Source organism: Hyperoodon ampullatus, assembly GCF_949752795.1.
Source record: "Hyperoodon ampullatus genome assembly, chromosome: 7".
In the NCBI taxonomy this organism is placed as follows: domain Eukaryota; kingdom Metazoa; phylum Chordata; class Mammalia; order Artiodactyla; family Ziphiidae; genus Hyperoodon; species Hyperoodon ampullatus.
The window spans coordinates 40,535,885-40,561,195 of NC_136920.1; the positions used below are offsets into that span (position 1 = coordinate 40,535,885).

Sequence of the window (25,311 nt, forward strand, 5' to 3'; positions counted from 1 at the left end):
TGTTTGTTTGCTCTTTAGTTCTTCTAGTTCCTTGTTAAACATTTTTTGTATTTTCTCCATTATATTTCCAAGATTTTGGATCATCTTTACTATCATTATTCTGATTTTTTTTCAGGTAGACTGCCTATTTCCTCTTTATTTGTTAGGTCTGGTGGGTTTTTACCTTGCTCCTTCATCTGCTCTGTCTCTGTCTTCTCATTTTGCTTAACTTACTGTGTTTGGGGTCTCCTTTTCACAGGTTGCAGGTTCGTAGTTCCCGTTGCTTTTGGTGTCTGCCCCCAATGGCTAAATTTGGTTCACTGGGTTGTGTAGGCTTCCTGATGGAGGGGGCTAGTGCCTGTGTTCTGGTAGATGAGGCTGGATCTTGTCTTTCTGGTGGGCAGGTCCACATCTGGTGCTGTGTTTTGGGGTGTCTGTGGGCTTATTATGATTTTAGGTAGCCTCTCTGCTAATGGGTAGGGTTGTGTTCCTGTCTTGTTAGTTGCTTCGCATAGGGTGTCCAGCATTGTAGCTTGCCGGTTGTTGAGTGGAGCTGGGTCTTGGCGTTGAGATGGAGATTTCTGGGAGATTTTCTCCATTTGATATTACGTGGAGCTGGGAGGTCTCTTGTGGACCAATGTCCTGAACTTGGCTCTCCCACTCCAGAGGCACAGCCCTAACGCCTGGCTGGAGCACCAAAAGCCTGTCCTCCACACAGCTCAGAATAAAAGGGAGGAAAAAAAGAAAGAAAGGAAGAAGAAAATAAAATAAAACAAAATAGTTACTAAAATAAAAAATAATTATTAAAAATAATTTTTAAAGTAATTTTAAAAAAGAAAGAAAGAAGAGAGCAACCAAACCAAAAAACAAGTCCACCAATGATAACCAGTGCTAAAAACTATACTAAAAAAAACAAAGATGGACAAACAGGACCCTAAGAGAAATGGTAAAAGCAAAGCTATACAGACAAAATCACACACAGAAACATACACAAACACACTCACAGAAGAAGAAAAAGGAAAAAAATATATATATATATATCGTTGCTCCTAAAGTCCACCTCCTCATTTGGGATGTTTTGTTGTCTATTCATGTATTCTACAGATGCAGGGTACATCAAGTTGATTGTGGAGATTTAATCCGCTGATCCTGAGGCTGCTGGGAGAGATTTCCCTTTCTCTTCTTTGTTCGCACAGCTCCCGGGATTCAGCTTTGGATTGGGACCTGCCTCTGCGTGTAGGTCGCCTGAGGGTGTCTGTTCTTTGCTCAGACAGGACGGGGTTAAAGGAGCAGCTGATTCGGGGGCTCTGGCTCGCTCAGGCCAGGGGGACAGAGGGCGATGGAGTGTGGGGCAAGCCTGGCGTGGCAGAGACCAGCGTGACATTGCACCAGCCTACGGCGCGCCGTCCTTGTTCTCCCGGGGAAGTTGTCCCTGGATCACGGGACCCTGGCAGTGACGGGCTGCACAGGCTCCCGGAAGGGAGGTGTGGATAGTGACCTGTGCTTGCACACAGGCTTCTTGGTGGCGGCAGCAGTAGCCCCAGCGTCCCACGCCCGTCTCTGGGGTCTGCGCTTTTAGCCGCGGCTCGCGCCTGTCTCTGGAGCTCCTTAAAGCAGCGCTCTTAATCCCCTCTCCTCGCGCACCAGGAAACAAAGAGGGAAGAAAAATTCTCTTGTGTCTTCGGCAGCTCCAGACTTTTTCCCGGACTCCCTCCCGGCCAGCCGTGGCGCACTAACCCCTTCAGGCTGTGTTCACGCAGCCAACCCCAGTACTCTCCCTGGGATCCGACCTCTGAAGCCGGAGCCTCAGCTCCCAGCCCCGCCCGTCACGGCGGGTGAGCAGACAAGCGTCTCCGGCTGGTAAGTGCCGGTCGGCACCGATCCTCTGTGCGGGAATCTCTCCGCTTTGCCCTCCACACCCCTGTTGCTGCGCTCTCCTCCGTGGCTCCGAAGCTTCCCTCCTCCGCCACCCGCAGTCTCCGCCCGGGGGGGGGGCGCTTCCTAGTGTGTGGAAACCTTTCCTCCTTCACGGCTCCCTCCCACTGGTGCAGATCCCGTCTCTATTCTTTTGTCTCTGTTTTTTCTTTTTTCTTTTGCCCTACCCAGGTACGTGGGGAGTTTCTTGCCTTTGGGGAGGTCTGAGGTCTTCTGCCAGCGTTCAGTAGATGTTCTGTAGGAGCTGTTCCACATGTACATGTATTTCTGATGTATCTGTGGGGAGGAAGGTGCTCTCCACGTCTTACTCTTCTGCCATCTTCCTCTGTATCCTGTAGATGTGTTTTTGATGTGTTTGTGGGAGGAGATGAGTTCCACATTCTCCTACTCCACCATCTTGATCCCTTCCCTCTAGGCATTTTTGTTGACTCCACACTCTGGTGGCCATTTGAGTTTGGACTCTTGTGCATTACTCTGCCACCTTGGGTAATCTCTCCAAGACTAACAAGAATCCCATGTTACTCACACCAATTACAATGTGGGTTTGCTATTGTTAACAACTGATATAAAAGAGACAGAGAAGGATAATTAACTAATTTCTCCTACATGAATGTCTTGGATGGGAATGGCTAATGTTTTACAAATTAACACTTTAGATAGTTATACATACAACTTGATAAGAGATGCCTTGCTGGATAATAATTATCTCCAATTATCAGCTGCATTATCAGACTTAATGACATTATTGCAAACCCAAGGGAGGGCATTTTGTCAGTAATTTCTACATTTATGATGTACTGTGATCTTTGCTAGTTCAAATTTTGTATTGCTTTATCTAAGGCTGATAAAGTGCTTTAGAAGTATTAATTAAGTTTCACATCTCTCAAGATAGGGAGGTTTCACCATACCTTGTGCGTCTGAAGCCACGAAATATTTTACTCATGACCAAGAACAATACCCAAGAAACCAAACTTAAGATAGTTAAAGCATTCCAAACATTTTCACTTCAAATGCAATTATGCCTTTCCTTTACAGGAGGGAACAACATTTTTCGTACCATGCATTCGGTTGGACTTTACAAACTCTTTGTCCTCCTTGTCAACACTGAAGGGACGCCAGGTAAACTTCTGAATATTTTCATCAAGATACCTGCTCAGATTCTCATCAAAGACTGTGAATAATAGGTAAAATTCCTTGTCTATTCCTTTCTACATAGAAGAAAGAAATGAATGTATTAAAGTACAGCTTGGAGGACTTCTTAGCTCTATTTCACTTTCAAAATTAACACAAAGTAAATTAGGGTCAATGTCAGCCATAGATTTACTAGGTCATTTTGTAAATCAGGATTCTGATAAATTCATTCTACACCCAACAAATTCATCTTCCTCATTATATCCTTCTCCCTGTCCATATGACCTCCTCAGAGGAAATAAGTCGTTGCTAGAAGCTTTCCTTCCCTGTGGTACTCCTATTTTCAGGCTGGTCATCACTGTCTTATTTTCCTTACCCTAGACTCTAAGTCCTGGCCTCGGCCTCTCTCTCTGGCCTCATCTCTGTGTATTCACCCCCTAACTTATTCCAGCTACCCTGGCCTTTTGCTCTTCTGTGAACACACCAACTTCATTCCTGCCTCAGGGCCTTTGTGTGTGCTGTTCCTATTGTCTAGGAGGTTCTCCTAGGTCTTGCCTGGCTCACTCCTTTATTCTGTTCCATTCCCTACACCAACATCACCTCCTCAGAGTGCCCTTCCCCGACCACCTTATACAAAACAGTCACTCATCTTCCATCCTGCCTGCAAACTCACTCTACTTTACCACACTTTACTTTTCTTCATAGCACTTATCTCCACCTGAAATTATATTTATTTATGCACTTATATTTTTTGATGTTGCCCCGCTGCAATGTAGGCTTTGTGAGAGTAGGGAAGTTTTGGGTCCCTCTCTGGATCCCCAGCTCCCACAAAAACGACTGGACTGGGCTTCCCTGGTGGCGCAGTGGTTGAGAGTCCGCCTGCCGATGCAGGGGACACGGGTTCGTGCCCCGGTCTGGGAAGATCCCACATGCCGTGGAGCGGCTAGGCCCGTGAGCCATGGCCGCTGAGCCTGCGCATCCGGAGCCTGTGCTCCGCAACGGGAGAGGCCACAGCAGTGAGAGGCCCGCCTACCGCAAAAAAAAAAAAAAAAAAAAAAAACAACCAAAAACGACTGGACAAGTAGGCACTCAATAGGTGTTTTTGAGTGAAATAATGAATTCATGTAACCCATGGACTTTGCTATGTTATGTTAATTTGAGTTGATATTCAGGGGTTACTTCCCACTGTGTATATTCCTAATCCATCTTTTTTGAGCATGTCTGACCAAACAGCATGCTGAACTGCTGAAATCTACTTTTCTTTAAAGCTGAACCAGAGAGGTAACTGTATTTTCTGTCCCTCAACCATCTTCCCTTCTCTAATATGCTCCCTTCCAATCTACCCTTCAGCCTGCTGCCTGCTCTGGAGGGATCCTCAGCAGTGCCAGCTGATCATATCTCTCTACTTAATCTGGTGAATACAATCTAAACTCAACAGTGATCAGTCCCTGCCTACCTGTTCAGCCTCATCTCTCAGCCCTTCCCTCCTGGCACTTGGACTGAAGTAAGGCCAAGATCCTTGCAGCAATCTGAACTTGCTAGGTTCAGCAAGCCTGTCCTTTATGCGTGTACCCCCTCAACTTTGATGGTCTCCCACTGTAATCCAACTTCAAGGGTCAGCTTAGCTGTCCCACCCCTGTGAAGCTTTAACTCTTCATTGAAGATAAGGGTATTCTTTGCTTTATGTTCTTACTATACCTTATGTACACTTACTGCTTTTATCACATGGTGTTTTAGAAAGCAATAATTTAAGATCATTGGCTATGGAAAGAAACAATATAGGCTTAAAATTTTTCAAACTACAATATAAAAAATTGGGGGGGTGGACAAGGGGTCAAACATATTTTAAAAGATCCTGGGCTCTAGTGCCATTCTGCTTACATGCTGTGAAAACTGGGACAAATGACTTGTCTTCTCTAAGTCCTAATTCCCTCATTTGCAAACTGAGTATGAGTAGTCCCTATTTCATGTTTTTTTGGAAGGTAAATTAGATACTATAGGTAAAACACTCAACACAACATCTGGCAAATACTAAGTACTCAATGTTAACTGTTATTAACTGTGATTTCAATTGTCCACAAGATGAGAAGGAACCATTGAAAGGAGTTCAGTTGAAGAACCTCATCATCTGAGAGTTATTTGGAATGTAACTGGGTCTATAAAAGTGGGATATTAGCTCAGGAGAAGGTTAGAAGGTAGGTGATAGGACCCTGTGTAATGATTAATTTTATGTGCCAACTTGACTGGGCTATAGGGTGCCCAGATATTTGGTCAAACCTTATTCTGTTTCCATGAGGACGTGCTTGGATGAGATTAACATTTAATTCAGTAGACTGAGTAAAGCAGATTGCCCTCCTTAATGTGGGTGGGCCTCATCCAATCAGTTGAAGGCCTTAGCAGAACAACAAAAAGTCTGACCCTCTCACAAGTAAATGGGGATTCCTCCTGCCTTTGAACTGGAACAACAGCTTTTTCCTGCCTTTGGACTCAAACTCAAACACAGGCTCCTCCTGGGTCTTGAGCCTGCTGGCCTTTTGGGTCTCCTGGGTCTCTTTCTCTGACTCACCCTGCAGATCTTGAAACTTGTCATCCTCCATAGTCATGTGAGCCAACTCCTTATAATAGTTTTCTTTCTATCTTTATACACATCCTAATGGTTCCTTTTCTCTACAGAACTAGGATTAATGCCAAATATTACAAAATATACAATTTAAATAAATAGCTTGCTATTTCTGCTTGGTAAAGTAATTTAAAATGGTTAAATGGCTGGCTTTTCCTTTTTCCATCAATGTGTTTAATATCATGCAGACAAAGCTTGAAATGCTATGCTTTGCCACACTAATCAGTTTGACTTAATTGAAATTTCTAAGTTGGGACTTGCAAGAAACAGTCTACTTGCTTTCTTGTTCCTTTGGTCATAGTGACTAATTTCCAGATTATAGTGGTGAGCTACAGGGGTTCTCAAACTTGGCTGCACATTGGAGTCACCTGGAGATTCTGATTTAATTGATCTGGAACACCTGAATAAAGGATGTTTAAAAGGTCCCCAGGTGATTCCAATGTGTGGCCAAGTTTGAGAAAACTTGCCCCCCCAAAAGATCCCAATTTGCATTTCATATAGATCTCTGAAGCTTCTAGAATCAAAGCAATACACAGGGAAAGAGACCCACCAAATTCCAGCCACAACAAGCAGAAATCCTGGTTTTCTAAGTGGGCATATGTAACTTTCAGATCTTAAATTTATATTTAAGATCTGAAAATTAAAATTTTAATTACATCAAAATTACCTTAAATTAAAATTCAGAGGTTAAATTTAGGAAAAACAAAATAAAATAAAATCCTCATTTCGTAGAAGTCAATTTCAAGAGCAATGAGGAAAAATCACTTTTTGTAACTGACTATTAATATTTACTCTCTAGCCGTATTACTGATCTCTCTCACATACAACCCTGAGAAGAACTTGGTGACCTTTGATGGCCTACCTGTGTCCCATCAGCATTGAGAATGCCCTTTTTACAGACTAGCAAAGGCCCTACAAGGCCAGAGTTGGTGTCCTTGATTGGCTCAACAGCTGAGAAGTAAAGATAGGTCAGACAGGGGGGATCATCAGCTGTTGGGCTTATGCTTTCAGGCACCGTCCACCTGTATGTGAAAGTTTCACCTGGCTTAACGTGTGCCCCTGGTTTCAGAAATCCTGAGGAGATAAATGAAACAGTTATTCAAAGCAACAGCCAAGAACACTAACTTGTCACACTGGGTCTTCCAGCCCTGGTATGTCTCTCTCTGATGATGTACTTTGTGGAAGGACAGTTATTTTCACTGTATCCTACCAGAGAGGCCACTGCCACAATCTGCTGTTTCATGAGATAGAAGCTTATATCAAAGGATTATCTTCTTCACAGATTACATTTAATATCTACACAGATACTACTTCTTACTCAACTACCAGGTTTAGCAAATGTTAGAAGAGCAATAATTGCCCATTTATATATTAATATATAAATGTAAATTCATAAAATATCATTGAGTACCTTCTATGTGGAATATATTATACTTGGCCTTGCAGAGGATACCCCAATAAGTTAAACAAGAGACTTATCTTTAAAGAGTTTGAAATCTAGAAGGTTGAACTAGGAATAACCCAAATAACTACAAGTTACAGGAGGTAAGTGAAGGCCCAAGGTAACAAAGCTGATAAATGGCAGATCTGGGATTCAAATTCAGGGCTGTCTGATTCCAAAGACTTTGCACTTAACCCTCACATTATATTGCCAAATGAACACACTGAATCTCTCCAACTAGACTGGGGCCAGAGACTTTCTGTATCTTGTCCAGAGCTTTGCAAAAAGGTGCCCAGTAAGTTTTCTGAGTTAAACAATAGAAAATGTGGACATTTGCACTGTCACTAGTGTTCTTTCTGCACACACACAAAAGTCATTGTGAGCATTTTGACCAAGGAAGAGACTGCAGGCATAGGAAATGTTGCTGCAGCAGGGGGAGGGGAGGGTGGGTGTAGAGAGGGGGAATACTCCCTCCATTCCTTCCTTCTCTGTCCCCTCCCCATCACCTGCTCTGGACTGTGACTGGCCTCATACTTGGGCATGAAGAAGTAAGTATCCCAGGAGTCATGATGTCTGTTGTAGTGATGGGGAAGGCTTCCAACGCGACCGGGAGTTTCCCAAAAGCAGTATAATGAATGGAAGGATAATTCCTGCAGCCACTGGGTAGAAGCTGCCTTTCTTACATGTAGAGAGCCTGTGCTACATACTCTGTGATTGGGAGAGGCCGTGTATGATGGTAAGCACATAATACTGGTTTTAAATAAATATTTGTCGATAGAGACAAAGCAAAGACCACGTGTAAGATTTTGATTTCAACAAAACATTGGAAATCAGAGTTCCCTTTCAGCCTTCAGCCATAGATCCCATCCAAATGCAGCAGAAAAGCTCTCCATCTTAGAGAAGTGGAGGTGACTGTAAAAGTAGATCACTTTGAGATTTATTACATTACTGAGGGAAAAGGAAAGGCATTAACATTTCCTAAGTACCTACTGTGGGCCAGACCCTGTCCTAAATTCTCTCCATCCTTTTCCAAAGCCCTATGAGGTGAGTGTCATTATCTGCATTTGATAGGTGAGAAGAATAAGGTTCAGAAAGTTGAAATAGCTGCTCAAGCTCACAGGGCTGGTAAGTAAAGGGACCAGGATTTGAACCAGGTCTGTCCAGTTCTAAGTCCTTTGCTCACTCATCCTGTTTCCTATGAAGGCTGAGGCTGGGACTTACCATCTACATTTGGGGCTGCATCAGAGGCCTTGTCATAGATCACACCATGGGGCAAAATACTGTAGACCTTGTCGGCTTTGTTAGCAAAGGTCACTAACAGAGTATCACCCACCTCTGCCTTGATGATGGGACCTGAGAAATATTAAGAGAAGGAGAGGTAAGAGGATGAAAAGAGAGAAGTGGATAGGAACAGGAGAAGAGTCATTCCATGTTAGGTGTGCATGTCCTACTAAAACATTTCCCCTGTTCAAAACATGACAGATGGTTTCACTGTACCAAGAATTCCAAGGTGAGCTTCTGCCTCAGAGAGTCTTTTTCTTCGAGTAAAAGTTGCATCAACATACGCTATATACTGAGCCTTCCAATATTTTCCTCCTATTCTGTTGTCCCCTTGTGTGAAGTAGAGCTCAGAGTCACTGTGGAAAGAATAGGAAGTTGGCTGAGATCACACCTCTGCATATCTACCAAGTGCCTTAATTATGGAGCTTTACTGTATTGCCTTTAGCCCACTTATCGACCCTTATCTCCAGAAAAGATAGCACAGTCTTCAACAAAGTTCCCAGGAATAGTGAACCAGCCTTAAAATTCTTCAGAAGCTGTTTGATGCTCAAGCTCATTTCTCTCTTAGCCATTGTACTTTCTTCCCCAGAGGTCCAGCAACTGAAGAAGGCACAGGCAAACTCCTTCATTATCAATATTGGTATCCCAGAATGATGTCCTACAAAGTAACCAAGAGCTAACTGGTTTCTTTGCAGAATAAGCATCCCTCTATCTCTTGCTGATGTCAATATGAATAGACTCTGCATAGAGTATGCTCTGATATCTGGCATGATTAAGGAATGGAGTGTCTAGTTAATCAAATAATTTAATCAATGGAGTTACCATACAAACTATATACATGAAATACCAAATTTCAAAGCTGTGAAATACGATGATATAACTATTAGTACTATTACTAATTAGTACTAATATCCAATTAGTATTAATACTAATATACTAATTAGTATCCAATTAGTACTATCTCTATTCTATTTCTGTCAATGGTGCCATCACTCTTGCAGATGTGCAGGCTTTGTCTTCTTTTTCTGCCTCAACTCCTTATCTTGTTCATCCTGACTTTGTAACCATTTATTTTGCACCCTTCCTTTTCTTCACCTTCATTCCTCCATCTTTTCCTTTCCTTTCTTCCCACGGTCGCAACCCCAGTACATGCATGTCCTCCTCACCTTGTGCTTGGACCATTATATAAACCTCCTAACTGTGCATGCAGCATCGTCTATCTCACATTGGCTCACTCTTTTTTTTTTTTTTTACCTTTTTAAAAATTGCATTAAAAATTTTTTTATATAGCAGGTTCTTATTACCTATCTATTTTATACATATTAGTGTATATATGTCAGTCCCAATCTCCCAATTCATCACACACACACCCCCCCCCCCGCAGCTTTCCCCCCTTGGTGTCCATACATTCAATTTTTTTCTCAGCATACACACTACTACTACATTAATCTTCAAAATAGTAATTTTTAGTGTCATTTTACTTGCTCCAAAATCTTCAGTTGTTTTTAATTGCCAATTGCCAATCAAGTAAAGTTCAAATGATTGGAGGACCTCTGCAATGGGTATCCAGTTTACCCCAATTCTCTCTGCATTGCTCTATGTGAGTGCCGTTCCCCATGCAAATCCCCCACACCAGGCATTCACTCTCTGATCTAATCACTCTGCTTTATGGCAGATGCTTTGCATTAACCCCTGCACCTAAAATTTCCCTCTATTTACAATTCATTTATATAAATTCTACCATTCTTTAAGACCCTACTTAAGTTCCACTTCCTCTGTGAAGTCTTTCTGGTTATCGTAGCTCTCTCTGAATGTGCAGAGAACTCACTGTCTGGACAACTCATCTAAATCTTATTTGTAACTTGCAAAATCTCTTCTCTTCTCCTGTGCATTCAGCATCTTTCTCTACCTGAGATTGGGAACATTGTCTTAGACCTCCCTGCATCCCTTGTGTCACTCAGTGCATTGTGCTGTCACATATTACATTAAATGTTGATTGAATATAGCTTAATGTTTCATATTTTATAAGGAGCTTCTGAATTCTGGAAGGCTTCTAAGAAATAATTTTCAAAGTTAATTTTCATTATTTTGTTTATGGAGAAATACTGGTCAATAGAGAATGTTCATATCAAAGAGTTTTTTGTATATGGTCCACACAAATTCTTTAGGCAAGCCCCAAGTGCATTGGTTTGGTGGAAGAATGAATGAATGAATACATTTACAATGAAAGAAACAAAGGGTATCTTATTGACCACAAAGACAATTTTTAAAACAATCCCTCAAACATTAAAAGAATTATAGGATAGATTCTTGCTGGGGATGCGGGCCCGGATGGCCACAGGAAGCCAAGGATACAGCATTATCCTTTGTAAGCAGCTCATGCAGCTCAATATCAAAAAAAAAAACAAACAACCCAATCACAAATGGGCAGAAGACCTAAATAGACATTCCTCCAAAGAAGATATACAGATTGCCAACAAACACGTGAAAGGATGCTCAACATCACTAGTCATTAGAGAAATGACTCAAAACCCATGTCTCAAAACTACAATGCGGTATCACCTCACACCAATCAGAATGGCCATCACCAAAAAATCTACAAACAATAAGTGCTGGAGAGGGTGTGGAGAAAAGGGAATGCTGTTGCACTGTTGGTGGTAATGTAATTTGATACAGCCATTATGGAGAACAGTATGAAGGTTCCTTAAAAAACTAAAATAGAGCTACCATAAGACCCAGCAATCTCACTACTGGGCATATACCCTGAGAAAACCATAATTCCAAAAGAGTCATGTACCACAGTGTTCATTGCAGCTCTATTTACAATAGTCAGGACATGGAAGCAACCTATGTGTCCATCGACAGATGAATGGGTAAAGAAGATGTGGCTCATACATACAATGGAATATTAGTGAGCCATAAAAAGAAACAAAATTGAGTTATTTGTAGTGAGGTGGATGGACCTAGAGTCTGTCATACACAGTGAAGTAAGTCAAAAAGAGAAAAACAAATACCGTTTGCTAACACATATATATGGGATCTAAAAAAAAAAAAGGTTATGAAGAACCTAGGGGCAGGACAGGAATAAAGACGTGGACATAGAGAATGGACTTGAGGACATGGGGAGGGGGAAGGGTAAGCTAGGACGAAGTGAGAGAGTGGCATGGACACATATACACTACCAAATGTAAAATAGCTAGCTAGTGGGAAGCAGCCACATAGTACAGGGAGATCATCTCGGTGCTTTGTGACCACCTGGAGGGGTGGGATAGGGAGGGTGGGAGGGAGACACAAGAGGGAGGAGATATGGGGATATATTTATATGTATAGCTGATTCACTTTGTTATAAAGCAGAAACTAACACGCCACTGTAAAGCAATTATATTCCAATAAAGATGTTAAAGAAAAAGGATTATAGGGTAATAGCAATACTTGTTAGTATCACACTGTACATTTTATAATGCTTTCACAGACATCTTTCCATATGATTCTACAATAAGAAGTCACAGGAGTCTGCATCCACTTAATGAATTGTTCGATTAAATTTGAAAAAATACTATATGCTGCAGGAGCCCAGAGAAAAGTATTCAGGTGTCAGGGGAGGCTTTACTTAAGAGGTGACATTAGAGTTAGAGTTGGAAGAAAAAAATGGCATTATACTGGACAGGGAGAAAAAGGAATTCTGCATAGAGGGAGCTTAAGTTATATCAGGCTGTCCTTGAGCCAAAAAGGTTAACCTTCTTTGACTAGTTCATCTCCAATGAAAGAGAGTCCTGCTGAGACTTCCCTGGTGGTCCAGTAGTTAAGACCCTGTGTTTCCATGCAGGAGGCGCGGGTTGGATCCCTGGTCAGGGAACTAAGATCCCACATGCCGCGTGGTGGCCAAAACAAAACAAAAGAGAGAGTCCTGCCATGTTCCCTTTTCAAAACTGTCTGCTTCAATCTACAGATTCAATGCAATCCCTATCAAACTACCACTGGCATTTTTCACAGAACTAGAACAAAAAATTTCAAAATTTGTTTGGAAAAACAAAAGACCCCGAATAGCCAAAGCAATCTTGAGAACGAAAAACGGAGCTGGAGGAATCAGGCTCCCTGACTTCAGACTATACTACAAAGCTACAGTAATCAAGACAGTGTGGTACTGGCACAAAAACAGAAAGATAGATCAATGGAACAGGATAGAAAGCCCAGAGATAAACCCACGCACATATGGTCACCTTATCTTTGATAAAGGAGGCAGGAATGTACAGTGGAGAAAGGACAGCCTCTTCAATAAGTGGTGCTGGGAAAACTGGACAGGGACATGTAAAAGTATGAGATTAGATCATTCCCTGACACCATACACAAAAATAAGCTCAAAATGGATTAAAGACCTAAATGTAAGGCCAGAAACTATCAAACTCTTAGAGGAAAACATAGGCAGAACACTCTATGACATAAATCACAGCAAGATCCTTTTGGACCCACCTCCTAGAGAAATGGAAATAAAAACAAAGATAAACAAATGGGACCTAATGAAACTTAAAAGCTTTTGCACAGCAAAGGAAACCATAAACAAGACCAAAAGACAACACTCAGAATGGGAGAAAATATTTGCAAATGAAGCAACTGACAAAGGATTAATCTCCAAAATTTATAAGCAGCTCATGCAGCTCAATAGCAAAAAAACAAAAAACCCAATCCAAAAATGGGCAGAAGACTTAAATAGGCATTTCTCCAAAGAAGATATACAGACTGCCAACAAACACATGAAAGAATGCTCAACGTCATTAATCATTAGAGAAATGCAAATCAAAACTACAATGAGATATCATCTCACACCAGTCAGAATGGCCATCATCAAGAAATCTAGAAACAATAAATGCTGGAGAGGGTGTGGAGAAAAGGGAACCATCTTGCACTGCTGGTGGGAATGTGAATTGGTACAGCCACTATGGAGAACAGTATGGAGGTTCCTTAAAAAACTAAAAATAGAACTACCATATGACCCAGCAATCCCACTACTGGGCATATACCCTGAGAAAACCATAATTCAAAAAGAGACATGTACCAAAACGTTCATTGCAGCTCTATTCACAATAGCCCGGAGCTGGAAACAACCTAAATGTCCATCATCGGATGAATGGATAAAGAAGATGTGGCACATATATACAATGGAATATTACTCAGCCATAAAAAGAAACGAAACTGAGCTATTTGTAATGAGGTGGATAGACCTAGAGTCTGTCATACAGAGTGAAGTAAGTCAGAAAGAGAAAGACAAATACCGTATGCTAACACATATACATGGAATTTAAGAAAAAAAATGTCATGAAGAACCTAGGGGTAAAACGGGAATAAAGACACAGACCTACTTGAGAATGGACTTGAGGATATGGGGAGGGGGAAGGGTAAGCTGTGACAAAGCGAAAGAGAGGCATGGACATGTATACAGTACCAAACGTAAGGTAGATAGATAGTGGGAAGCAGCCGCATAGCACAGGGAGATCAGCTCGGTGCTTTGTGACCTCCTGGAGGGTTGGGATGGAGAGGGTTGGAGGGAGGGAGACGCAGGAGGGAAGGGATGTGGGAACAGATGTATATGTATGACTGATTCACTTTGTTATAAAGCAGAAACTAATAAAAAATAAAAAATAAATAAAGAAAAAAACTGTCTGCTTCATATGTGCAAGCACCTTACTCTCTTCTCTGTCAGCTTAGTATTTCTCATGGCATTTAATGCTGCAGCTTGCATACAGTAGATGCTCATAAAATGTTTGATGAATCAATGAATCTAGTGCTTTGATTTAGCCAGCAAATCATGAAGCAATAAATACTCCTCCATGTCTCAGCTGTACACATTACAGGGCTCAGAGCTCCTTAAGTGATGCCATTATGCCATCTATGCAGTATGTGCTCATAAGAGCAATGCCTAGACTACAAATGAGATCACAACGAAAAGCCTAATAGATGCTTCTCTTATGAGAGGCTTAGCAACACCAGCAAAGAGAGCTTACCTGCCAGAGGCATTTAGGGGAAGACCACTGAATTTGTTATAGCCTTGAGGACCATAATCCCAAAGAATTTTTTCAGCTGCTATAAAATAGCGCCTCTGTTGACCCTTCATCTTGGGGAGAAAAATACCACTTTTGCAGTTACCAACATTGTATTGCCCCAGCATGCCAGCTGCAGAAGAGAGGAAATCCATGAGCCAAGGTATAAATGCTCCAAAAAGAAATCATACAGGAAAAGAATGATAGATTTGACTTCATGAACATTTAAAACTTTTGTACGGAAAACAGGACTGTAAACAAAGTTAAAAGTAAAAAATAAACAGTGGGTAGGGGGATATTTTAGCACATATGACAAAAGATTAATAGGTAAGTACCTTTGATAATTAAGAAAGAAAAAAGTAAATATCCCAATAGAAAATGTGCAAGGGACATTTATAGGTTATTCACAGAAGAAATACTGCTGATCCATGAACAAATGAAGAAAAAAGAAAAGTTCAACCTTAATAGTAATCAAGGGCTTCCCTGGTGGCGCAGTGGTTGAGAGTCCGCCTGCCGATACAGGGGACACGGGTTCGTGCCCCAGTCTGGGAAGATCCCACATGCCACGGAGCAGCTGGGCCCGTGAGCCATGGCTGCTGAGCCTGCGCGTCCGGAGCCTGTGTTCCACAATGGGAGAGGCCACAAAGTGAGAGGCCCGCGTACCACAAAAAAACCAAATAAAAAACAAAAACAAAAAAAATAGTAATCAAGTGATACTGTTGTTCATTTATGAGATTGGTAAAGACTAAAAAGACTAGTAATTATCAGTGTTGTCAGATGAACAGGGAAAAGGGAATGCTCACACACTGAGTGAAGAGTAACAATTTCTAAAGGAGAATTCGGCAATATATGTCCATAGCTTAAAAAAAAATTAAACTCTTCAACCCAGGAATTCTAAATCTAGTAGTTTTCCCAAGGAAATGTCAGACAAAGTACAAACATTTCTATAAATTGATGTTTATGAGTGTTTAGCAAAAAATAGGGAAAATATAAGTGTTAATAAAGACTGTTGGTTAAGTAAATTGTAATCTCCTTACAAAGGACACTGGAAGGATTAACAATGATGTAGTAGATATATATTCACTGACATATAAATTTATTTCTGGTATATTAACAAGTGGAAAAGTATGCTACAGGGCACTATTAATAGATTGATTTCATTTTATATATAACATAAGCATTTATATATTAAGGTCTAGAAAATAGGAAGGATATTCATCAAAATGTGACACCATTATCTCTAGAGGTAATTACTAATTTTAAAATTGAATTATACCTATCTTCTAATTTTTAAACATTTTTTTCTGAGGCTATGGACAATTTAGGAAACATTGTATTTCAGTAATGTATTCCAGCTTATGTCCACAACTACTGGCCACGTTTAGCAATCTTACTAATCTCAAATGGCTGCTAATTCCTTGATTAGTTTCTTCTCAGATTTAGGGATCGTGTGTGGAGAACACTTACGATTTACCCTTTTAGGGAGTTTCAGGTATACCACACAGTATTGTTGATTGTAGTCACCATGCGGTATATTAGACCTCCAGAAACCATTCATCTTGCATAACTGAAACTCTGTATTCTTTGAGCTCTCAAGTGTTCTCACCACCACCACAACAAAAATGTTTAACTACATGAGGTAATAGGTATATTAATTAGCTTGAGTGTAAGGTAATCACACCTTACAAGTATAGCAAAATATCAAGTTGTACCTCTTAAATACATACAAATCCTATTTGTCAATTATACCTCAATAAAGCTGGGGGTAGGAGCAGGGAAGTATAGTAACCTTGTCTTGTTCATCTTTGTCTTCCCAGGAGAGTGTCTTATACATATTAACTGAGCAGCTCAACGTTTGCTGAATTGAATTTAACTGGAATAACCCAGTGGACAAATGTGAGGTTTGCTTAAGGTTGATGGGAACAAAAATGTGTTATGAAAGCAGCCCTGAAGAGCTGCATCCCTGACCTCATAGTGACTGTGTGTAGTTAGTCAGTATTCAAGTGGAATCACACATTATTTCTTCTACGTTTATCCCGTTGACACATTTTCTTTTTATATTCTTGTTTTTACCATGTTAAGCCAAACTTTTAATATATCATAACTGTAATGTTGCCAGTGCTTCTTAACTGGCATCCAGTAGCCAGAGTCTCTCCATTGTGTCCTTTCTGCACACGGGCATCATATTTATCTTCCTAAACCACTGCACTGATCATGGCACTAGTGTGCCTAAGGATCTAGAAAGGCTTACTCTTGCCTTCTAGACAGTCCTTAGTCTTGCCATTCAAAGATGCTTGCCTGGGGCCCAATCTGCCTCTCTAAGGCTTCTCCTTCATCACTCCTCTGACATGAGCCTAAGGTCCAGCTAAGTAAAGACCTATTCCCAAGGAACCTGAACCAAATCATTCAACAGGTATTTGTCAACAAATGTTAATCATTCATCTTTCATAGGATTTTGTACCTATTATTGCATTGTGTCTCAATATAAGGAAGAATGTTCTCACAGAGCAGCCCAGAGATGAAACAAGCTGCTACATTACTAGGCTGGGATTAACATATACACACTACTATATATATAATAGGTAATCAACAAGGACCTACTGTATAGCACAGGGAACTATACTCAATACTCTGTAATAACCTATATAGGAAAAGAATCTGAAAAAGAATAGATATAAGAATATGTATAACTTACTTTGCTGTACACCTGAAACTAACACATTGTAAATCAAATATACTCCAATATAAAATGAAATAAAAATTTTAAAAAGAGATGTCCAAAAGAGAATTCAAGAATTGGATGGGGGATTGGTCCAGATTATCTATAAATTCCTTTTCAGTGCTAAAAATTTATTATTCTATTTACAATTGCCCATGTGTTTTTCCCAGTTCATGTTGCTTCCTCTGCCGGGAAAACCCTTTTCCCCTTCTTCATCTATAAAATTCCTAACCTTTCTAGGCTCAGATTAGGGACCACCTCCTCAGGAAGCCTCTCTGCTTCAGCAAAGTGATAAAGCACTTAAAGAGCATTTATCATTCTGCCTCAAGTTTTATTCATTTTGTAAATGTCTAACTATATTTAACTACTAAATTCCAGGTTCATAGAAGGTCTTATCATTTCTTTCAATCACCTCTTACCTGGTTCATAGGGATGTGATTAATAAATACCTGTTGATAAGATGCCAAATAGACATTATACATTTTTCCTATGTTTAATATTTAATTAAATATAACACGTACAAGAATCTATCCAACAGCAGGCACTGAATGAGCACCATTGATTGCATGGTTTAATTGTACCATTGTAAGCATCTCTACACTGGTCTCTGTCCTTTTTACCTTGAAAGTGATCACTGACTTGGCAGGTTATCATCCACTTCCCAGGATTCTCAACTATCATTTCTGTTGTCAGGAAGGTGGCTGAGAAGAGGTTGACGACATCAGTCCGATGGCCTCTGCTGATGAAGGTGTTACCATAAAAAGAGATGGAATGGATGTCTATCTCATTCCCCATTCCAAATAGGTGCCAGGACACCGATTCACCAACACACATATCAGGCTCGGGGAAGTTTCCAAAGAGGTATCCATTGAGCGCTGAAAAACAGAAACACTAGTGGGAGAGATTCCCCTGCAGAGGCAAGCAGATCCAGTAGAAATGGTAACACATGCTCTAGCACAGTTGAAAATTAGCACAGATTATTGCTTGTAATGTTTTTGTGCAGAAAGGCATGATTTCTTTGGTAAAATACAGTCCCAGAAAGGAATGAAAAGCATTAGTCTTTTCAAGAGAAAAGCACTCAATAAAAGTGATCAGCAGCATGAAAACAGCCTTCGAGCTGTTATGTGAACACAATGAGATCAGGAGCAAACAAAAGCACTGTTCATACTTCTAGGACAGCTTGGCCACCTCTTACCTCCATCTCTATTTACATATTTACCTTCCCCACCAGATCTGTTCCTTGTAATTAGAAACCCTGTCTTACCTCACAGTGGGAAACCTGGCACATAGTAGCTACTTAAATGACAAAAGCATGCAGCAAGAAGAAAAGGATTAGAAGGGACTTATGAGACTTGTTACTTTTTTTGCCATTTCTCCCATCCCCATCCCCTGCCTCTTTAACCACCAATTTGTTCTCTGGATCTATGAACTTGGTTTGGGGGGTTTTGTTTGTTTGTTTGTTTGCTTAGATTCCACATATAAAAGAGGTCTTACAATATTTGCCTTCCGTGTCTGACTTATTTCACTTAGTATAATGCCCTAAAAGTCCACCATGCTGTTGCAAATGGTGAGATTTCATTCTTTTTTATGGCTGAATAATATTCTATTATTATATACCACAATTTCTTTATCCATTCATCCATCAATGGACACTTAGGCTGTTTCCATATATTGGCTATTGTAAGTAATGCTGCAATGATCATGGGGGGTGCATATAACTTTTTGAATTAGTGTTTTCATTTTCTTCAGATAAATACCCAGGAGCAGAATTGCTTATATTTTAGTTTTTTTAAGGAAACTCCATACTGGTTTTCATAGTGGCTGTACCAATTTACACTTGTTATTTCTTCTCTTTCTGATAATAGCCATTCTAACAGGTACGAGGTGATATTTCATGGGGTTTTTTGTTTGTTTGTTTTTAGTATTTATTTATTTATTTGGCTGTGCCAGGTCTTAGTTGCAATGTGTGGGATCTTTTTTTTTTTTTTTTAGTTGCAGTATGCATGTGAGATCTAGTTCCCTGACCAGGGATCAAACCCGGGCCCCCTGCATTGGGAGCTCGGTCTTAACCACTGGACCACAGCGAGGCCCCTCTCACTGTGGTTTTGATTTGCATTTCCTGATGAGTAATGATGTTGAGCATCTTTTCACATACCTATTGGCCATCTCTATTTCTTCTTTAGAAATATATCTATTCAGATCTTCTGCTCATTTTTAAAAAATAAGATTGTTTGGCTTTTTGCTATTGAGTTGTATGAGTTCTTTATATATTTGGATATTAGTTTCTTATCAGATATACAATTTACAAATATTTTCTCCCAGTCAGTTGGCTTTTCATTTTGTTGATGGTTTCCTTTGCTGTGCAGAAGTTTTTAGTTTGATGTAGTCCCACTTGTTTATTTTTGCTTTTGTTGCTTTTGCTTTTGGTGTCAGATTAAAAAAATCATTACCAAGACCTATGTCAAGGAGCTCACCACCTATGTTTTCTTCTAGGAGTTCTAGAATTTCAGATCTTATATTCAAGTCTTTAATCCAATTTGAGTTAATATTTGTGTATGTGTGTAAGACAGTGGTCCACCTTCATTCTTTTGTATGTGGCTGTTCAATTTTCCCAACACCATTTATTGAAGAGACTGTCCTTTTCCGCTTGTATATTCTTACATGGGTTTATTTCAGGGCTCTCTATTCTGTTCCATTGATCTCTGTGTCTGTTTTTATGCCAATATCATACTGTGTTAATTACTATGGTTTTGTAATATCATTTGAAATCAAGGATCATGATGCCTCTAGCTTTGTTCTTTCTCAAGATTGCTTTGGCTATTCAGGGTCTTTTGTGGTTCCATACAAATTTTTCGATTGTTCTATTTCTGTAAAAAATATCATTGGGATTTTAATAGAGATTGCATTGTGACTATAGATTGCTTTGGGTAGTATGAATATTTTAACAATATTAATTCATTCAATCCATGGACACAGAATATCTTTCCATTTATTTGTGTCTTCTTAAATTTTTTTATTAATTTTCAATATGTGGTTTTTTCACCTCCTTGGTTAAATTTATTCCTAGGTATTTTATTCTTTTTGAGGCAGTTGTGAGATTGTTTTCTTAATTTCTCTTTCTGATAATTCATTACTAGTGTAAAGAACTGCAACAGATTTTTGTGTATTGATTTTATATCCCTCAAATTTACTTATTCGTTCTAACAGTTTTTTGGAGCCTTTAGGGTTTTCTATATATAGTATCATGTCATCTGCAAATAATGACTGTTACTTCTTCCTTTCGGATTTGGATGAATTTATTTCTTTTCCTTCCCTAATTGCTCTGGCTTGGACTTCCAATGTTATGTTGAATAAAAGTGGCAACAGTGCACATCCTTCTCTTGTTCCTGATATTAGAGGATTAGCTTTCAGCTTTTCACCATTGAGTATAACGTTAGCTGTGGGCTTGTCATATATGGCCTTTATTATGTTGAGGTATGTTCCCTTTATACTCTCTTTGTTAAGAGTTTTTATTATAAATGGATGTTGAATTTTGTCAAATGCTTTCTCTGTGTCTATTGTGGTGATCATATGATTTTTATCCTTCATTTTGTTACTGTGGTATATCACCTTAATGGATTTGTGGAAGCTGAACCGTACTTTCATGGTTAAAATCCCATGGATTAATAAATCCCACTTAATCACAGTGTATGAACCTTTTAATGTATTGTTGAATTTGGCTTGCTGATATTTTGTTGAGGACTTTTGCATCTGTGTTCATCAGGAATACTGGCCTGTATTTTTTCTTTTTCTGTGTGGCATCCTTGTCCACTTTTGGTACCAGCACAATGCTGGCTTCATAAAACATGTTTGGAAGAGTTCTCCCTCTTCTATTTTTTGGAAGATTTTGAAAAGAATTGGTATTAATTCTTCTTTGAATTGTGGAATTAACCAGTGAAGCCATCTATTTCCTGGACTTCTGTTTGTCGGAAGGTTGTTTTTTGTTTTTGTTTTTGTTTTGCAGTACATGGGCCTCTCTCTGCTGTGGCCTCTCCCATTGCAGAGCACAGGCTCCAGACGCGCAGGCTCAGCGGCCATGGATCATGGGCCTAGCCACTCCGTGACATGTGGGATCTTCCCGGACCGGGCAGGAACCCGTGTCCCCTGCATCGGCAGGCAGACTCCCAACCACTTCACCACCAGGGAAGCCCTGTTGGAAGGTTTTTGATTACTGATTCAATCTCCGTGCTAGTATCAGTCTGTTCAGATTCTATTTCATCCTGATTCAGTCTTGGTAGGTTGTATGGTTCTTATTCATTTCTTATAGGTTATCTAATTTGTTGGCATATACTTGTTCATAGTAGTCTCTTATGATCCTTCTTATTTCTGTGGTGTCAGTTATAATATCTCATCTTTCATTTCTGATTTTATTTATTTGAGACCTTTCTGTTTTTTTCTTAGTGAGTCTAGTTAAATGTTTGTTAATTTTGTTTATCTTCTCAAAGAATCAGATCTTAGTTTTATTGATTTTTTTATTGTCTTTTTAGTATCTATTTCACTTATTTCTGCTATAATCTTTGTTATTTCCTTCCTTCTAGTAACTTTGGGCTTAATTTTTTCTTTTTCTAGTTCTTTGAGGTGTAAAGTTAGGTTGCATACTTGCAACTTTTTTTGTTTCTTGAGGTAGGCATTTATCACTATGAACTTCCCTCTTAGAACTGCTTTTGCTGCATCCCATAAATTTTGATATATTACATTTCTATTTTCATTTGTTTCAAGTTTTTAAAAAATTTCTCTTTTGATTTCTTCTTCAGTTTGTTGGTTGTTCAGTAACATGCTGTTTAATCTCTGCATGTTTGTGAATTTTCCAGTTTTCTTCATGTAATTAATTTCTAGTTTCACATCATTGTGGTCAGAAAAGATGCTTGATATAATTTCAATCCTCTTAATTTATTTATTAAGACTTGTTTTATGGCCTAACATATCTATCTGGGAAAATGTTCCATGTGCACTTGAGAAGAATGTGTATCCTGTTGTTTTTGGATGCAATGTTCTATAAGTATCTGTTAAGTCCGTCTGATCTAACATATTGATTAAGGCTAAAGTTTCCTAACTGATTTTCTTTCTAGATACCTACCTTGATATAAGTGGGATATTAAAGTACTTTACTATTACTGTGTTGCTGTCTACTTCTCCCTTTATGTTTATTAATATTTGCTTTATATATTTAAGCACTTCTGTGTTGGGTGCACAAATATTTTAAATGTTATATATTCTTGTTGAATTGGCCATTATGTAACACCCTTCTTATTATAGTCTTTGTTTTAAAGTCAATTTAAAGTTTGATATAAGTGTAGCTACTCCAACTTTCTTTTGGTTTCCATTTGCATGGAATAGTTTTTTCCATCCCTTCAGAGTCAGTCTATGTGTGTCCTTACAACTAAAGTGTGTCTCTTGTACATAGTATATAGATGGGTTTTGGTTTTTTTGCTGTTGTTTTTTTTTAACCCATTCAGCCCCTTTATGTCTTTTGAATGGAGAATTTAGTCCATTTACATTTAAAGTTATTATTGATAAGTATGTGCTTATTTCCGTTTGTTAATTGTTGTCAGTTTTTGTAGTTCCTCTCTGTTCCTTTCTTCTTCTCTTGCTCTCTTTCTTTGTTTTAGGTTCTGACAGGGATTATGTTTCTTCACTTTCTTATTATTCTCATTACAAAGTTATAAATCTTGGAAAACTAGGTTTAATATTTCTGTGTGTTCTGTATCCTGTGTAGTGCCAGATACACAAAAGGCAGTCAGTATGTACTTGATAACATGAGAGGCACTCACCGTGCATTTTGTTACTCTTCTGGAAAACAGCATCTTCTTTGTCAACTGAATCAGGGTCAGTGCAGAGATGTCTGATATTTTCCTCAAGGTACCAGCTTTGATTCTCATCCACAACAGTAAACATTATAACAAACTCTTGATCCACATCAGTCCTTGTCCCTGAATATTTATGCAGGATACCTATCAGGCACGTTCAAAAGAGTAAGAAAAAAATTCAAAGTGGACTAAATCAAGATGAGCTTTTCTTCCTGCCAGTGGTATCAGGTAAGTTTGAAAGACCTACATGTACAAGAGTAACCCACAACATAAAATCAGTGAAAGACTTTGATGGAAATGATAGAACCATAGAAAACTCATAAAACAGAAATCCTCACAACCACAGACTTGGAAACCTGGCTGTCCTTAAAGGAAATATACTTTACTGACAGAGCACAGATACACTAAATCAATTAATAGGGAATAAAATAGCAAAGTGATTATGTGGGTGAAATAATAAAGCAAAAGCATTCCTGGTCATTTGACTACATTTTACACTTTCCTATGTGTGGTGTCAGTGTGTATTTTTTTAAAGCATGTAAGTTTCAGAATGCTATGATTTTTTAGGCAGAAGCCTGAATTATTGTCCCTGTTATGGATCTTCTATGTTAGAAGAATTTCTTTAATCTTACAGAAAGTTTGGAAGAAGAGGCACACTCTGTGTGAAGCAAGGGAGGTAGGCAAGACGACCTGAAGATTATATACACTTTTCAACACACCTGGGAATAGGCTCTTAGGGACAGAGAGGGTGGGGAAGAGACATCTTACCCTCTTTGCACACCAGCAGTGGGCCAATTAGCCCAGAGCAGATGTCCTTAGGGGCATCGATGTGCGAATGGTACACCCAGGTCAGGCAATTTGCATCTGCTGGGGAAGGAGCATATTCTTCTCTCACTGGCCAGACATAGGTATAGTTTTTGCCAGGAGGAACATTGTCATCATCCTTGTTACTTCCATATGTTCCATCTGGGTACAGGGCTCCTTCCAAGAAAATATAAAACATAGTTAAAATGCAGAGATCACACACTACAGTGGAAAGAGCTAGAGCTTTGAAATCAAACACACATGAATTAAAATTTATTTGCTATGGGACTTGAGGCTAGTTACTTAAATTCTCACTGCCTTTGTTTTCTACCAGTAAAGCTGGAATGTTTATATCTACCCCCAAAGAGACGTAAGAACTACATGAGGCAGTGTATATGAAGTGTCCTGCACAGAGCCAGATGTTTAATAAATATTCATGAAGACCCCTTCTGACAGGCCTCCAGTACCAATCAGGAAGGCTTCAATCTACTTCACTTAACATCAACTGAAGAAGGAAAGGAGAAGCAGCAGAAGAAATAACAAACACTTCTTGGGCACTTACTACACATTCAGCACCTAAATTTGAGACCTGAGAGATTTTGGGTCTCATGAAAAAGATCTGCTGACCTCAAAGCTAAGCAAGTATAGAGGTGAACACTCAGCACCCAGGCTTAAAAATAAAAACAAGGGAAAAAAAGAGCAGAAACCTTAATGGCCAGCACACTATAAGGAATACAGATTTCACAGGTTTAACCCAGACAGGTTACTAAACAAAAAAGCAAGCAACACAAACAAACTTGGATGATGGCGGGATCAGAATCCAGAATCCAAAGTTGCTACAGTATATTCTCAATAATTTCCAGTTTTCAACAAGAAAAACAACAGCCACAGCAAAATGAAAAATGCAAAGAAATAAGAAAGTATGATCCATACTCAATGAAAAAAAAGCAGCCAATAGAAACTATCTCTAAGTGCTTCTAGGTGTTGAATTCAGCAGATAAAGACTTTAAAGCAGCTATTATAAATATATTCAAGCAACTGACAGAAACTATGTTTAAATAATTAAAGGAAAGTAGGACAAATTATTCAACAAATAGAGAATCTCAATAAGGAGATAAAATTTATACATTAAAAAAAAGAACCAATTTGGAGTTTTGGCATTGAAACATACAATAAATGAAATAAAATATTCACTAGAGTGGCTTGGCAACAGATTCAAGATGGCAAAAGAGTCACTGAACTTGAAGAGACATTGACAGAATTATCCTATCTGAAAAAGAGAGGGTTAAAAAAAAGATTGAAGAAAATAAACAGAACCTCAGAGAACTATGGGACTAAATCAAGTATATTAACATGTGTGTGATGTAGTCTGCCAAAGGGGAGGAGAAAGAAATGGGGGCAGAAAAAAATATGTGAAGAAATAATTGCAGAAAATTTTACCAAATTTGATGCAAACATTAACTTACACATCAAAGGAGCACAACAAAGCACAAGTAGAATAAATACAAAGAATTCATACA

At 39.2% G+C, this 25,311-nt stretch overlaps 1 protein-coding gene across 1 annotated transcript in view; it reads right to left on the reverse strand.

Annotated features, from left to right (window-relative positions):
- The window catches only part of HEPHL1 (hephaestin like 1), a gene marked incomplete at both ends in the record, with an annotated part of 74,299 nt that overhangs the window by 30,136 nt on the left and 18,852 nt on the right, over positions 1-25,311 (reverse strand). The window contains 9 exons of the mRNA XM_079707786.1: positions 2,972-3,122; positions 6,528-6,739; positions 8,328-8,459; positions 8,604-8,743; positions 14,387-14,555; positions 17,762-18,016; positions 22,952-23,131; positions 23,756-23,968; positions 24,381-24,461. Of these exons, the coding sequence (XP_079563912.1) occupies positions 2,972-3,122; positions 6,528-6,739; positions 8,328-8,459; positions 8,604-8,743; positions 14,387-14,555; positions 17,762-18,016; positions 22,952-23,131; positions 23,756-23,968; positions 24,381-24,461 (1,533 nt within the window). The remainder of the gene's footprint in view (positions 1-2,971; positions 3,123-6,527; positions 6,740-8,327; positions 8,460-8,603; positions 8,744-14,386; positions 14,556-17,761; positions 18,017-22,951; positions 23,132-23,755; positions 23,969-24,380; positions 24,462-25,311) is intronic.